At 32.1% G+C, this 17,368-nt stretch overlaps 1 protein-coding gene across 7 annotated transcripts in view; it reads left to right on the top strand.

Moving 5' to 3' along the window:
* Positions 1-17,368, top strand: part of LOC143042526 (minichromosome maintenance domain-containing protein 2-like) — a 91,962-nt gene that overhangs the window by 45,017 nt on the left and 29,577 nt on the right. For all 7 annotated transcript variants that reach the window (XR_012968029.1, XR_012968031.1, XR_012968030.1 and 4 more), the window contains 6 exons: positions 1,703-1,782; positions 3,758-3,932; positions 7,274-7,363; positions 8,036-8,216; positions 13,722-13,863; positions 15,890-16,029. Coding sequence is in view for 4 of the 7 variants with exons in the window: in XM_076214892.1 (XP_076071007.1) it covers positions 1,703-1,782; positions 3,758-3,932; positions 7,274-7,363; positions 8,036-8,216; positions 13,722-13,863; positions 15,890-16,029 (808 nt within the window). In the remaining 3 variants the exon portion in view is untranslated. The remainder of the gene's footprint in view (positions 1-1,702; positions 1,783-3,757; positions 3,933-7,273; positions 7,364-8,035; positions 8,217-13,721; positions 13,864-15,889; positions 16,030-17,368) is intronic.

Genomic DNA, 17,368 nt, shown 5'->3' with positions numbered 1-17,368 from the left:
TACGGGACTTATTATGGTATACTGTCGTCGTCCGTCCTTCGTCAACATGTCAGACATTAACTCAAAAACACTGTTATCAATTTGCATGAAACTTTGGCGTATTGTTCATATGTATTGACATGAGCTCCCTTTCATATTGTATAAATTTTAAATTTAACGTTTCCCAGTTATGGGGTTTTATTCATTAAAACGGGGGATTTTCCAGTGTTCGGACAATAACTCAACAACACTTTCACCAATTTGCAAGAAACTTTGGTGAATTGTTTATATCTATTTGACATGAGCTTTTTTTAAATTTTTATAATATTAGATTTTATGTTTCTGAGTTATGGGGTTTTGTACTTTACAAAAAAGAGGATTTTCCAGTTTTTAGACAATAACTCAAAAATGCTTTTAGCAGTCTTCTTGAAACTTTGGTAAATTGTTTATATTTATTTTCGTATTTAGCTAAGGGCTGATTTCGGCCTCAAATTTCAGGTTCATCTGATGAAAGATTTTGGACACCTTTTGAACACTTAAGTATCTACTTCAGTCGTTTCAATAATTTAATGTGAAAGATTTCAACTGATTTCGTCATTAAACAGCTGAAATTCAATCTCAGATATGAAAAATCTATCAAATATGCCATAATATATCACTTTTCAGAAGGTTTTTGTCAGAAATGAAAGTGGCCGCATCAGTGTTCACTCTCAATCTTTATATATGTTTCAAATACAACTTATATTAAATATTAAGAATGGACACAAATGTGGCCACTTCCATTTAAGACGAAAACCATCTAAAATTTAACACAAATGCTAAAATGGTGAAGATTTCAGTAATTTAGCATGACTTAATGATGCTTATACCAGATATATGTGCATTGTATAAAATAGGCCATATTTATGTAGCAGAAGTATTCTACTAGCCAATAAATAGCTAAAAGTTTACATTTTAACAATTTTGTAAAACTGCTATATTTTGGGACCATAAAAAGGGTCTTATCGGTCGTCCCACTGTCTATATCACTCTGTTCAGCTCTTAATATTATTCCGTATCATGTCTTTGTGACGTCAAATACGTTGACCCGGCCTTAATAACTTTGACCCGGACATATCAGCGACGTCATAATGTTTGAACAGACGTTAATAACTTTGACCCGAACTTATCAAGTCATCTTTTGTGTGCTGGTGAAACAAAGAAAACACTTCCGAAACACGCAAATATAGCCCGATAAATCGATTATCAGATTATCTGCATATTTATATTGTAAAATATCAGCTGCTTGACATTATATGAAGGCTTTTTGATCTCGTTCGCTACGCTCACTCGACAAAAAGCTTCATATTATGTCTCTCAGCTGATATTTTACGATATCAACATGCAGATAACCTGATAATCGGTACTTATTATAGGCCTACTTCTTTAGATTTTACATTTCTGAATTATTGGATATTATTCATAAAAAGGGGGAATTTTCCAGTTTTCAGACAATATCCTTAAGTGCTTTGAGCAGTTTCATTAAACCTTGGTGACTGATTTATATCTATTAAGATTATGTCTTAAGGTTTTTTTTTTAAATTCCTGATATGACATTGAGAAGTTATTGAAATGTATTCCTTGAAAACGCACATAAGTTAACAGACGTATCATGCGCTCATGGCACAGCTGTTTATTCTATCTTTAATTAACCTTGATTAACTGCTTTGCATTGTTATTACAGATCAGATTTGCCCACCTGGGACGTACATCAGATTGAAGATGTGTATACTGTTGAGCTTAGTAACACTATTAGATAAGCAGGTAGAATACTACATTTATCATTAAGTACAATGAAATAGGGGAATTGATTAATGATTAAGTTAACTATAAAAGTGCAATTAATAAATGAATTTAGAATCTTAAAACATAGTCTTTTTATAATGCCACATTAACAATCTGTTAAAAATACACATCATGTCTCCAAGCTTTGCTTACAAGGATAACAAAACGCTCCTTTCTATTTTCTGTTTTAAAAAAGGGAGGTAATCAAGGTTGCTTAGTGATGGAGGGCATTGTGAGTTCATATATAGCTCTTGTTTAGAAACTGGAATGAAATAATTGAATATCATGAAATGGACAGAATTTATTTTAAGAAATGAATGCTTCTTTTTGTAACTTTATTGGGATGTAAAAGCGTTGACAGAAGTACATTTTGTATGAAGCGTGGAAGCACTTCATTCTAAAAATTGGCCCACGGTCAACACTTTTACAACCCTATAAAGTTACAAAAAGAGGCATTCAATACTTATGATTACATTTTTTTAGCTAGGATCATGAAAGATTTTTATTAAGTTTTTATTTAATTTACCTGTGCACTTTATTGAGGGACCTTGTGTCATCATCAATGATAAATTGTATTTAAGAATTGAATGCTTCTTTTTGTAACTTTATTGGGGAGTAAAAGCGTTGACCGAAGTACATTTTGTATGAAGCGCCGAAGCACTTCATACTAAAAATGTGCTCACAGTCAACGCTTTTACAACCCTATGAAGTTACAAAAAGAAGCATTCAATACTTATAATCACATTTTTTTAGCAATGGTCATGAAAACATGATTTTTATTATTGTTTTATTTAATTCACCTGTGCACTTTATTGTGGGACCACGTGTTATCATGAATGAATAGTTTTATTGAGCAATGCAATTGCTTACGGAATAACACGTGATGTGCAGTTAGTCAATCAGAATAAAGTATCAAAATGAAACATACATCTGATGTAATTATTGTGTAATAAAGTTGATTAAGGAATAATGTGAGATTCCAGTATAGCAAATCAGAATAACGTATTATAATGAAACATTACATCTAATATATGAAAAATCTATCAAATGTGTCATTATATATCACTTTTCAGATGGTTTTTGTCAAAAATGAAAGTGGCCACATCTGTGTTCACTCTCAATCATGAAATGTTATTTATTATCATCAAATAAAACTTACACTTAATATTAAGAATGAACACAAATGTGGCCACTTCCATTTAAGATGAAAACCATCTAAAATTTAACTCAAATTTTTTAAAAGTCTTAAATAAACAATTTACAATGCATCATGGCTCTATAATATGTATCAACATTGCCTGTGTGTTTTAGTCTAGACCTTGTGAGACTGTCCCTTTATATAACCAAATATAAACATAAATATAGATATAAATAGATAGCCTGTTTTTGTGTTATTTTTTATGGCTAAATCTACAGTAAATAGATAGAAACTGTAAGCAGCAGAAATCATCTGCAGGACATATGGTATAAATCTATGGTCTACCGCTTATAGGAGTTATTGTCATTGAAAGAAAATGCTTGTGAAAACTATAATAGATAGAGAGAACCTGTGCATAGAAAATATTAAAAACAGAACAAGATCTACTTTTAGGTCAACTTGGCAGATATAATTTTTAATTAGTTTATGTTTCTTTTTGGAAAACATTTAAATAATTAAAATGATCCACAGTACACTTGGATCTACAAATCAGTTAACAATCCTGAAATCATCAGTCAACTCCTTACAGGAGTTTTTGCCCTTTTAGGATTATATTACATTTGTTGGTGTTTGTTTTGCTTGAAATTATTTGAATTATTGCATTGTATCAATTGAATGCAAAGTGGGCAGGTTTGAATTACATGCTCCTTGGAACATCTAGTTAAGAAAAGTACCAGTAGATCTTCAAGTTCTTGAGTGAAATACATTGTATGCAATTAAATATTATTAACAATTTTTTTTGTTTTCATTTAACAGGATGACGGTTACCCCTTACATTTGTTAGCTGTTGGACAGGATACTGTTCTTATACACAGGTTATTGATGTATGGTAAACAGTTTGCAGATAAGACATGTAGTCATACTTCCACCAATCACATGTCAGGAAAAGTCACATGTGACAAGTATGAAAGTTCCCCATACTTCATTGAGGGTAAGCATTGATAAAAAGGGGTAGTCTTATCATATACCTGTCTACCTATGAAAATGAAAATGCAGGTCATGACCTGCATTGAAGAAAAAATCTCAAGTCGTACAAACTTTTTCCAGCAGAATATAAGTATTTAGCAAACATTTTTGTATATTTTAAATCAAACAGTTTCTAAAACATAATTATTCTGACACTGAAAATAATTTAAAACTTTTTATATTATTATTCATTGCACCTATTTAGCAATAGCTACATTAATGTTAATACTGATTGATACTTCATCAGTTCAAGCCAAGCAAAAACCAGCACTTCATCAGTTCAAGCCAAGCAAAAACTGGTTTAAGTTGTTCATTCTGTGTCTACCTATGATACACTTAGATATACAGTCTATATAGTTCAAAGAATATGATAATGGAAGTTTTTAACAACCTTTACTGGCTATAGATCACAAACAAACAAACTGAAGTCTGGAGCTGGCATGTCAGTTAACTGCTAGTAGTCTGTTGTTATTTATGTATTATTGTCATTTTGTTTATTTTCTTTGGTTACATCTTCTGACATCAGACTCGGACTTCTCTTGAACTGAATTTTAATATGCGTATTGTTATGCGTTTACTTTTCTACATTGGTTAGAGGTATAGGGGGAGGGTTGAGATCTCGCAAACATGTTTAACCCCGCTGCATTTTTGCGTCTGTCCCAAGTCAGGAGCCTCTGGCCTTTGTTAGTCTTGTATTATTTTAATTTTAGTTTCTTGTGTACACTTTGGAAATTAGTATGGTGTTCATTATCACTGGACTAGTATATATTTGTTTAGGGGCCAGCTGAAGGACGCCTCCGGGTGCGGGAATTTCTCGCTACATTGAAGACCTGTTGGTGACCCTCTGCTGTTGTTTTTTATTTGGTCGAGTTGTTGTCTCTTTGACACATTCCCCATTTCCATTCTCAATTTTATGTTAATAATAGAGTAGTATGCTCCGTGTTAAAGACCGTACTTTGACCTATAATGGTTTACTTTTATAAATTGTGACTTGGATGAAGAGTTGTCTCGTTGACAGGCTTTACAGGCCTCGCACGGTTGGTTTGGCACTCATGCCACATCTCCTTATATCTATTAGAAAAAAAAGTGAAAAATTTAAAGGTTGTAGAGAAAAAAGGAAAAAAAAGAACATTTTTATTTTTTTTATTGTTATTTAAATGGAAAAAATAATTAAAAGTAGTATTCTAATATATATTTGTATTCAATTTGTTTTAGATTTAATCTTTAAAAAAAAACACCATTAATTTAAGGAGTATATTGTGAAAGGTGAAAAATAAGAGGAAGTAACTCAATTTTTGATTGTCAAACAATTTTGAAATATACAAATTATTGCTGACCTTCAGGAAAGGTAATTGGTGTTAATGGCATACGATACAGTTTTGATCCAATATTGAAATTTTGCTGACAATTTGCGTAAAGGCTATTTTTTGCCTTGTTAAATCAAATATGTAATAATGTAATAAGAAATATATACCTTCATGTGCTATTTTTTTGAGTAAAATGAGGTCGAAATTTTATATATTTGCTCAAAATTCGGATTTTTTGAAGTATTTTTCCTTTCCACAGAAATACATTATTTTTTAACCGGATTTTTGTGACAAAAATGTCGGTTATTGATTTGGGGATGTACGGCGGGCGGGCGGCAATCAAATGTTGTCCGTGCATTAACTCATGAACCGTTCAACCAAAGCTTTTAAAATTTTAACATGTTATTACTGACAACTATACGAAGGTCAAGTTCAATAATGGCGATTTTGACTTTTACCGTTCAGGAGTTATGGTTCTTGAAAGGCGGCAATCAAATGTTGTCCGTGCATTAACTCATGAACCGTTCAACCAAAGCTTTTAAAATTTTAATATGTTATTACTGACAACTATATGGAGGTCAAGTTAAATAATGGCGATTTTGACTTTTACCGTTCAGGAGTTATGGTTCTTGATAGATTGAAAAATGGAGTTTCCAGTCGTGTCCGTGCATTTATGCATGAACTGTTCTACCGAAGCTTCCGAAATTTTTATATGCTGTTACTGATGACAATATGGAGGTCAAGTTCAATAATGACGATTTTGACTTTTACCGTTCAGGAGTTATGGTTCTTGAAAGATTGAAAAATGGTGTTTCCCGTCGTGTCCGTGCATTTTCTCATGAACCATTCAACCAAAGCTTTTGAAATTTTAATATGTTGTTACTGATAACAAAATAGAGGTCAAGTTCCATAATGATGATTTTGACTTTTACTGTTCAGGAGTTATGGTTCTTGAAAGATTGTAAAATGGCGTTTCCATTCACGTTGTTGCATTTACTCATGAACCATTCAATCTAAGCTTTTCAAATATTATTATTTCAAAATGTTGATACTGATGACAAAATAGAGGTCAAATTTGATATTGATGATTTTCACTTTCACCATTCATCAGTAATGCCAGGACACAAATAAATGTAAATAAATCCGGTTTGCTGTCGTTGTGACAGCCTCTTGTTTTGTTTTAAAAGCCACAAGCTGTTTTCTGTTAAATTATTTGTAAGCTCTGTTTTATATAAATGTCTTATAAATTTGTGCAATCTGTTTTTTCAAATAACTCATATTTATCAGATGTTCACAAATGTAGATAAAAACACACATAATTATTACTGTTTATTTATCAAATTAAAAAAAAATGCACAATTGACGTTTCCATGAAAATTGGCACACAAAATCTTCTTACCTAATAACCTAGGTGAGGGGTGAAATTCTTGTGTGTCACCTGCAGGATACAGATCAGTTGACAGGTATTGTGTATGCAAAACATAATGGACGCATCAAATGTCTTGTTTACTATGTAAATAAAAGGAAAAGGATAAGAGACCTCTGTAAGCTAGCAAAAAAAATAGTCTGTTTTTCTCAATTCAAATTGTTTGGTATTTGAAACTGTTCATGTCCCTAATCTAAAACCATAAGGATAAGGTATGATAAGAGCAAAATTTTCAAAAATAGTACATGTAACATCCCCTGTGTGTTGCCTCATGCGAAAAATGATACGGTTCTCTGTGCGTCCTATCCTACCTCTTTTACAAGTTATGAAACTCTGACTATTTTTTTAAAGCTCCTGCATCAATGGAGGGGGCATTAATTGTTACCCTTGTCCATCCTGTGTCCATCAGTTCTGGCTGTCCAGTCTGTCACTTACGTCCCCAAAATTGCCATGACAAAACCTTTCTAATGCATCATAGATTTCTGTAGATGAAAGAGCGACAACTTTTGACAGTAAAACAGTTCCTAAAAGTTTAATTTTAATTTGTCTCTCTGTATGTTATTTGTGTTTTAGCTGGATCATTTCAATTGGCAAAGAATGGTGTGTGCTATATTGGAGACATAGAAAGATATAAAAAATCAACAAAGGAACAAATTCAATCAGGTAAAAAAGCTTCCTTTCAATATACTTATATTTTTGTGTGTAGTTTAGGTAACCAGTAGGGACTCTCAAATGTTCAGATGAGGCCCTTAGCTTAAATGTGGTGATGATGTGATTTCCAGTCAGCACCAATTTTAACAATATGACAAAAGAGCACCTTCAATAAAGTGACAACTGTTTCTATCTATTTCCAATAGAGGACGATGTTATGTTCCTTTTTTCAGAGAGATTTAATTTAGTTTCTTTGTCTTGAATGATGTTGAGGTCCCTCTGTTATAACTAATATAATATTATACTTAATCTAAAATTTTATGGTTCACAGTCTCATGTTGATGGATATTTTCTATATTGAAATCTAATGTAACTGACATTATGTTATAACCCCACTTTAAATTGTAGAGGGGCATTATTTTTTCTTGTCTGTATAACTTGGTCCGTCTGTCCGTTCGTCTGTTTGTCATTCCCACTTCAGGTTAAAGTTTTTGGTCAAGGTAGTTTTTTGATGAAGTTCAAGTCCAATCAAATTGAAATTTAGTACACATGTTCCCTATTATATGATCTCACTGAATGCCAAATTAGATTTTTGATTCTAATTTCTGTATTTGTATAACAGTTTGCTGATTTTAGGATAAATTGATCATAATTTAAAGGAATATCAATTCAAATGTTTTACAGGTTTAGGACAAAGGAAGTTTACCATTGATATTAGCAGTAGATATACTGGTGGGTTGCCACAGCAGTTAGAAGAGACACTGTCATGTCATGTATGGGGATACACACAACCATTCAAACAAAGACAAAGTAATGATCCATTCAAAGGACAAAATATCAATGATAGTTCAAATACACTTCTGGAGTAAGTATAATAGTGATGCAAAAGAAAGGATTCCATGTTTCATTATTCTCTGGAGTACTGTGGATTCATAAATATATGTTGGTTACCAATTTTCATGGATTTCTTGGGTACAGGTAAACCATGAAATTAAATGTTCAACGAATGACAAAGCTTATATAGGCTTGTTTGCAGACCTCGGCAAAACCACGAAATAAAATATCCACGAACATTGGTACCCACGCAATTAAAGAAATCCCCGGTAAGTATATCTAAGTGGTGTGTAAAGCAAAAGAAAGGATTCCATGTTTCATTTTACTCTGGACAGTATAATGATTCTTATGCTGTGTCTGTGCATTTACTCATGAACAGATCAACCAATGCTTTTTAAATTTTATTATGTTGTTACTGGTGACAAAAGGTCAAGTTTGATATTCACAATTTTCACTTTTACCGAGTTATGGTTCTTGAAAGATTATCTTAATTCAAATTCAGAGCTTTTCAGCTTAAATGTTGTGTCTATACTTGCTTAACTGTTCAGGGTTTGACATCTGCAGGAAAATCCGGCTTGCTGTTTCTCGGACAGCCTCTTGTTAACAATTTTTCGTAAATTTTTGTAATCTTTTACAAAAGACTTCTCCTCTTAAACAACTGACACAAATTTTACCAAACTTGGCCACAAATATTATTAGGGTATCCAGTTTAATAAATATGCATGATGAAAGATTAAAAAAAAAAATATAGAACATAGGAGTAAATGCAGTTTTTTGCATATTATTCTGAAACTAAAGCATAAGTATAAAGGTTGCATTACTGTATAGAGGGTTATTTTTGAAGGGTGTAAATTTTCACTTATTTTCGCAGATAGAACAAAATTACCAAAATAAGTTCTGCCAATTTAAAAGTGGACATGTAAAGGTATTGATAAAAGTTTTGAATCCGCCAAAATAATAACTGTCAAAATATTTCGTATACCTTTTTCAATGAAAATCCCGAAATTTTACAACTGTGAAAATAGCCCTCTTTACGGTATTTCATGCATCAATTGTAAATAAGAATATCAGGTAAGCAACACAGGCTCCGGCGTCGTCCGTCGTAGTTAACTTTTACAAAAATTTTCTCCTCTGAAACTACTGGGCCAAATTTTATCAAACTTGGTCACAATCATCATTGGGGTATCTTGTTTAAAAATGTGTTCCGTGATCCGGCCAACCAACCAAGATGGCCGCCATGGCTAAAAATAGAACATAGGGGTAAAATGCAGTTTTTGGCTTATAACTCAAAAATCAAAGCATTTAGAGCAAATCTGACTGAGTTGAATTGTTTATCATGTCAAGATCTATCTGCCCTGAAATTTTCAGATTAACCTCACAACCGGTTGTTGGGTTGCTGCTCCTAAATTGATAATATTAAGGAAATTTTTCCGTTTTTTGTTATTATCTTGAATATTATTATAGATAGAGATAAACTGTAAACAGCAATAATGTACAGCAAAGTAAGACCTAAAAATAAGTAAACATGACCAAAATGGTCAATTGACCCCTAAGGAGTTATTGTTCTTTATAGTCAATTTTTAACAATTTTCATAAAATATGTAAATTTTTACTAACATTTTCCACTGAAACTACTTTGCCAAGATCATAATAGATAGAGATAATTGTAAGCAGCAAGAATGTTCAGTAAAGTAAGATGTACAAACACATCACCATCACCAAAACACAATTTTGTCATGAATCCATCTGCTGCCGTTGTTTAATATTCACATATACTAAGGTGAGCGACACAGGCTCTTTAGAGCCTCTAGTTTTAGTTCTTTTCTCTTGAAATTAGTTTTCAAAGGATTACATGAGTAAGCCTCTACTCATTAACATTATAAAGGTGGAGGCATCAGTGACCAACTTGTTTTTATATGAACTTCAAATTGCTGATCAGGTCACATGACTTTTTTCTCATTATGCGGCATCAATTGTCCTTTGGCTTAATTATTGGAACCAAACTTGGCCACACTTATTATAGGAGAATCTAGGTAAAAAAATTGTGTCCAACAAGTTCTACAAATGAGTCAAACATATTCAAAATCATCAGTTGACTACTTATTTGACTTATTGCCCTTAGCTGATGAATTTTACCAATATTTTGTATTTTTGCCTTATATCTTAAAGTTATAACAGATAGATAGAATCTTAGATATCCAAAAATGATCAGCAAGACAGGATCTACTATTAAGACAACTGAAGGGAATCGCCTGATGACTCCTTATTTGAGTTATTGCCCTATGAGGACAATTTTTACCTATTTTTGTCGAGCCTTCAACTTTAGTTGCAGAAAGCTCGAAATAGGGACAGTGATGCCGGCAGCGATGGAGGCAGTGTCATGTTAGCTAACTTCTTAAAAGCTTTATATTTTAGAAGTAAGAAGACCTAAATACTTCATACTTGGTATATAGATGCCTCATGTTACCAAGTTTCCGTCAGTCACATGTCCAATGTCCTTGACCTCATTTTTATTGTTCAGTGACTACTTGAAAAAAAAGTTAAGATTTTTTGTAATGTGAAATTCTCTCTTATTATAAGTAATAGGATAACTATATTTGGTATGTGCGTACCTTGCAGGTTCCTCATGCCCGTCAGACAGTTTACACTTGATCTCAACCTCATTTCATGGATCAGTGAACAAGGTTAAGTTTTGGTGGTCAAGTCCATATCTCAGATACTATAAGCAATAGGTCTAGTATATTCGATGTATGGAAGGACTGTAAGGTGTACATGTCTAACTGCAGGTGTCATCTGACCTTGACCTCATTTTCATGGTTCAGTGGTTATAGTTAAGTTTTTGTGTTTTGGTCTGTTTTACTTATACTGTATGTAATAGGTCTACTATATTTGGTGTATGGAATGATTGTAAGGTGTACATGTCTAGCTGGCAGGTGTCATCTGACCTTGACCTCATTTTCATGGTTCAGTGGTAAAAGTTAAGTTTTTGAGTTGTGATAATTTTTTCTAATAATATGTGCAATAGGTCAACTATATTTGGTGTATTGAAATATTTTATGACTTATATGTCCGTCGTGCAGGTTTAATTTGACCTTGACCTCATTTTCACGATTCATTGCTCAGTGTTAAGATTTTGTGTTTTGGTGTGTTTTTCTTCAACTATAAGCAATCAGTCAACTGTATATGTTGTAAGGAAGAATTGTTAGCTTGTCATGCCTGCCTGGCATGGTTCTTCTGACCTTGACCTCATTTTCACGGTTCGTTGGTCAATGTTTAGTTTTCTTGGTTAATGTTAAGTTTATATGTGTGACAGTTGTAATAAATCTTTATATTTAGGACTATCAACATAATATCAATGATTAACAAAGAAGGCGAGACATTTCAATGTGTGCACTCTTGTTTGCATTTTTGTCTTGTATCTTTTAAAATTATATTAAATAGATAGAAACTTAATAAATATACAATAATGATCAGCAAGACAATTTCTACTATTAAGACAACTAAAGGGAAATTGTCAGATGACTCCTTATTAGACTTATTGCCCTTAAATGATGATGATTACCAATTTTTTTTTGCATTTTGCAATAATAAGGATGTTCTTGACCCAGGCAGAAAACCCTAGCCGTATTGGTCGCAACGTTTCGGAACTTTTGGTCCTCTGTGCTCTTCAACTTTGTACTTTTTGTTCTCCTCAACTTTGTACTTTTGTTCTCCCATTTATTTGTGTTGTAGTCCTGTCATGTAATGTTGTAATTTTTATTGCAATTTAACATTGCCATAAAAGTGGGAGGTTTGGCATGCCACAAAACCAGGTTCAACCCACCATTTTTTTCTTGAAATGTCCTGTACCAAGTCAGAAAAATGGCCATTGTTATATTATAGTTCGTCTCTGTGTGGGTTATTTTTTAATGTTGTGTTTCTGTTGTGTCATAGTTCTCCTCTAATATTTAATGCTCTTCCCTCAGTTTTAGTTTGTAACCCAGATTTGTTTTTTTCTCAATAGATTTATGAATTTAGAAATAGCGGTATACTACTGTTGCCTTTATTTGACTTATAGTATAAAAATTGTAATAGACACATTAAATCTCAAAAAAAATCAGCAAGGCAAGATCTACTAACAAGTCAAATTTTGCCAATATTAAGTAGATTGTCACTCTTTATAGGAGTGATTTTTTTTTTATCCTTTTGTGTTTTGGGCAAAAACTTTAAAAGATAGAGAGAAACTATACAGACTAAAATGAGTAATACAAAATCATCAAAACAGAGAATATTGTCATCAATTCTATTCTTGTCTATAATGTTTAATATGCACGTAGACTAAGGTGAGCGACACAGGCTCTTCAGAGCCTCAAGTTTGGCTATCAATTTAAAAACTGTAACAGAAGGAGAGATACTTTATCAAGCAAAATTGATTTGCAGGACAAAACTTCAAATTTTTAATGTTGACTACTTATTTGCTCCTAAATGACTATTTATACTGTAAATTCAGAAATTATTGCATGCATTTATTATTGTAATTTTGTCATTTTCGACTTAAAGGGGCACTAGTTGTCAAATTCATGGTCACGGATTTGACTCAAATTCTCATATTTGATTTATAACAATGTAAAACATTTATCCAAACTATCAAAAGTCTAAAATAAACAATTTACAGAGCATGGAGTAGATAATATATAGGTTCGTTTCGTGTGTATTTTAGTCCAGACGCCATCTAATTAACTATCGATTTGACCTCCGATGACCATATAAGCGATGTAAACATAAATAAAGATATGAGTAGATTAAACCAACACGTGCAATTGGATTTTTATGGGTCTGATTTTATTTTATAGATTAAAAATAGATGTTTCTCATTGTTTTTAACCGTATAAGAATGATTTTATGTGCACCAAATTAGTAATCAAATGTTTTACCGTAGTTTCACTTTCATTGTTAACATTCTTTTTCTTTAAATAACCAGTACACGTACAATGCATGCGTTGTCAATCTCTAGCTAGGGGTTAAATTGAAGTTCACATGAATACGGATTTAAAGAGGTCGGCTCATTCACTTGCAAGTGAATTACTAATTATCAATGTTTCTTAGCATAATTTGACAAAATTGAACTTTTTTGGCTGCAAAAAGCGAATTGTTATTTCACTATTTCACTTTCATTACTGATTGAACAGAAAAAAATCAAACTTTAGATTTTTTATATATCTCGTAGCTAGTGCCCCTTTAAATGCGTTGTTAATTTTTACGATTTTGAGAAAAATCCTGTTTAGTTCATATGAAATATTCCAAAATGTGAGTTCAAATTATTGCGTTTACAACTCTGTCACATTTTTTGCAATAACAAAAATCTCGCAATAATTTCTGTGCATTTGAATGGAGACATGTAGTTGGAACCCCTCCTTTATCCTGAGTTGGGACCCCCCCCCCCCCCCTCCCCCTTTTTAGAATGGCTGGATCCGCCCCTGCTTTGAAGTTTGACAAATAAGAATGAGTTTGCCCTAAAAAACTTTTTGTGTACTGTATTTTGTAATTTTTTTTCCAGATGTTTTAGTGTGGTACACTTTACAGACTATGGTCCCAGTAATACCAATGAACAAGTTTATTTACAATGTGCACATCATCAGTTGACCTTATCCATGGGACATAACTTAAAATCTAACATCTCAGAAGACAACTTTCATAAGGTAGTATATCTTGTACAGAAACGTGTCAACGTTATAATATAGATATTCTCCTTTACTGTTTCCCAATACATTGTCTTCTTTATGATTGCCTACAATGCTACAAGAAATAATGTTCTAGCTGACAAGACATTTACAGTTAAAATAATAAAGCATGCAAACCAAAAGTTTAAATGCCTTGTGTGCCAACTTTGTTTGGTTGTTTGCTCAGACATTATAATTAAGATTGACACCTAAATTCAATGAGTAGGTGAAGTATAACAGTCTGTTTACTATACACAAAGGTTTGATTGGTGAATGAATATCAAAATTGTTCCCAATATACTATCCATTGTCCAATCAACTATGTTTTATATACAGGGTACGGTTTTTTCAAGTTAGAACGTTAACTAATAGGGAAATTTTGTGGGACTTTGAAAATTGTTCGATTTAAACTGAAATTCGGATTTATCAGGGTTCTGTTTACCCATGTTTCACTGTAGTAAACAAACTGCTACTCCGCCTCTCCATTGAATTTAGGTGTCAATCTTAAGGAAGCTCGTTTGTCATGTTTTGGAATTTCGGTCAGATTTTCGGAATCCTCTGGTTTTATCCATTTGAATGCCTTAACAAAATTTTCCCGGTGACCCCCATTTTTCTTTTTATAATTCTTTTACATGTATAATGATAAGCTGTCTGTTAAAGTTTTATAAAATTTTTATTACTTTTTAATAGTTTTTGAAGACTTAAACTTGTCAATGATAAAGCTATGAAAAGTCAAGAGAGAACATTTTCCCACCAAAATTTCAATGGCTAATATTTCAAAGACAAGCACGGTGACCTATATATTTTTTTTTGCTCTTTTGATTCCTTTATTAATCCCATATCAATATATGCTAGTGTTTTGAAAAGTTAATTACTTTGAAACTGAGAAGCCAGCTCCCTTAATTACCATGTCTGAGCAAACAACCAAACAAAGTTAGCAAGCAAGGGATTTAAACTTTTGGTTTGCTTGCTTTATTATTTTAACTGTAAATCATAATAATAAATTCTTTATTCAAAGAGGACAAGGTTTAATACAACTGACAGTAGTCTTCCAGACGCCCTCAGGCAAAGGAAAATTAATTGTTGGTTTCCCCTAACATGGAAATTATTTTTAGACCCAGCAGACAGGCTTTTTTTTTTTTTTTTTTTTTTTTTGTTACTTTGCATAATTTTATATCTTTATGTTTTGTTTCTATAGCATAACTATAATCTTGCATATTTCCAACACTTTTAGTTGTCTCTGCACTTCACTTGTTTATTTTGGGGAGATTTAAACTGTTTTGATCTCCTTCATCACTGATCAATCTTAAATAAAGTAAAGTGCACTATGTTTTGTCACTGGGGCTACTCAGAGCTTACTGCTTGTCATCAGTGCTTGGGTTTCCACTGTGTTGAAGACCATGAGGTCAACTCTAGATGACAGGTTTTGTGTTGTTGGTGTTGTCTCTCAAACATTATATAGTGCCTCTACATTAAAATGTTTATTATAATACCATTCAGGAAACAACAGAAAAAACTGTTAGGGGAAACCATCAATTATTTTTCCATGGCCTCACATAAAACTCACAATACATGACAGTACGATCAAAAACAGTTATTTATGTATATCAAATACAATGCCTTAAAAAAATTAGAATATGTTTAAAAGTAAGACTTAATCAGAATATTGGAATTACTAATCTTACCAACCGCAGGTCTAGTAGTCTGAGTTAGTTTTTGAGAGAGTTTAAGCTAAATAATTAGGGTATATTTGATTTTAAAACTTTTGTCTCTATTTGCATTGCTTTGAAATTGTATGTGTTTAATTATATCAAGTAATTTGAAGTTATTAATATACTTATGATAACGTATAGGTACTATAAAGGTTACAACAGAAAGGCTCTGGCAGTGTTAGAAGTTCCTGTTGTCCTTTCAGAAAGTAAACATTTTGTGATGAGTTTGAATGTTTAAATACTACTATATATTAATAGATGAAAATATCCTGTACAGTTTTTTATCTTTTCAGTTTCTCAGATATGTGAAGGCTATTTGTCCTAATATGACTGAAGAATGTGAAGGTTTGTTACATGGATATTACTTAGCCAGTAGGAAAACAAGAAGTTCTGAAAGTAACTCTAAAGTACCTGTTTCAGCCCTGAAAACATTGTAAGTATCATCTTGTTTGCTGATTGATTATAAGATTTAGTTACACAAATTTTAATTTTAAGAAAAATTGTCATTTCCAATGAGACAATTATTAACCAGAGTTAGGTTTGGGTCTAGATATTGAATATTCATACTTATGGACAGGTTTTAGGGTTCCATTTGTGTCTAGCTAGTAGGTATTTTTTTTCTAGCCAGTAGGTAGTTTATTTTTTGTCTGGACAGTAGGAAGTTTATTTTTTTCAGTTTCCAGACAATTACTTGTTAAGGAGTTATTGCCCTTTAAGGACAATTTTACACAAGTTGTTTATGTTTTTAACTTTAAAAATCTTCTCAAATGAATATAGTATAAATTTTGTATTTTATTTCCCTGTACATCAAGAAACATAGACACTATGACTAAAATGGAACATATGGGTAAATTGCATTTATTTGCTTTTAAAGAAAATATGACAGATACAATGAACATTTAAATCACATTTTTAAGCCACTCATTAATATATATTGAAAAGCAAAATTAATCATTGATGAAAGATTTAAGCAAAAAAATAATAGGTGACCAATATAGGCTCTTGAGAGCCTCTTGTTTACTTTTTTGGATATGAGTGTACTGGTGAGTCTTTTGTAGACAAAATGCACGTCTGGCGTATATACAAAATTTAATCCTGGTATCTATGAGTTTATTTGTATAAATTGCTTATTTCTTGACCAATTTCAATGGGGTTTTATTCTTGAATTCTTGGGGTTCTTCGATAGGTTGAATCTAACAGTGTATTAAGTTTTTGGAATTTGTATTAAATATACTGGAAAAGATATTTGTAAAATTTTACTTAGCCATGGTATTTTGACCCCCCTGCAGTATATTGAACCCCCTACTATAGACCTTCAATTTCAAAAATTGAAGCTATTCTAACTCCTTAACATAGTTATATTACTCCAATAAGTAGTTTGTATGTATTAAATAAACTGGAAAAGATATTTTGAAAATTTTACTTAGCCATGGTATTTTGACCCCCCTGCGGTATATTGAACCCCCTACTAAAGACCTTGAATTTCAAAAATTCAAGCTATTCTAAATCCTTAACATAGTTATATTACTCCAGTAAGTAGTTTGTATGTATTTAATATACTGGAAAAGATATTTTGAAAATTTTACTTAGCCATGGTATTTTGACCCCCTGCGGTCTATTGAACCCCCTACTATAGACCTTGAATTTCAAAAATTGAAGCTATTCTAACTCCTTCACATAGTTATATTACTCCAATAAGTAGTTTGTATGTATTTAATATACTGGAAAAGATATTTTGAAAATTTTACTTAGCCATGGTATTTTGACACCCC

This window comes from Mytilus galloprovincialis, chromosome 8 (genome assembly GCF_965363235.1).
Source record: "Mytilus galloprovincialis chromosome 8, xbMytGall1.hap1.1, whole genome shotgun sequence".
Lineage (NCBI taxonomy): Eukaryota > Metazoa > Mollusca > Bivalvia > Mytilida > Mytilidae > Mytilus > Mytilus galloprovincialis.
This window is presented reverse-complemented; position numbering and strand designations above follow the sequence as displayed.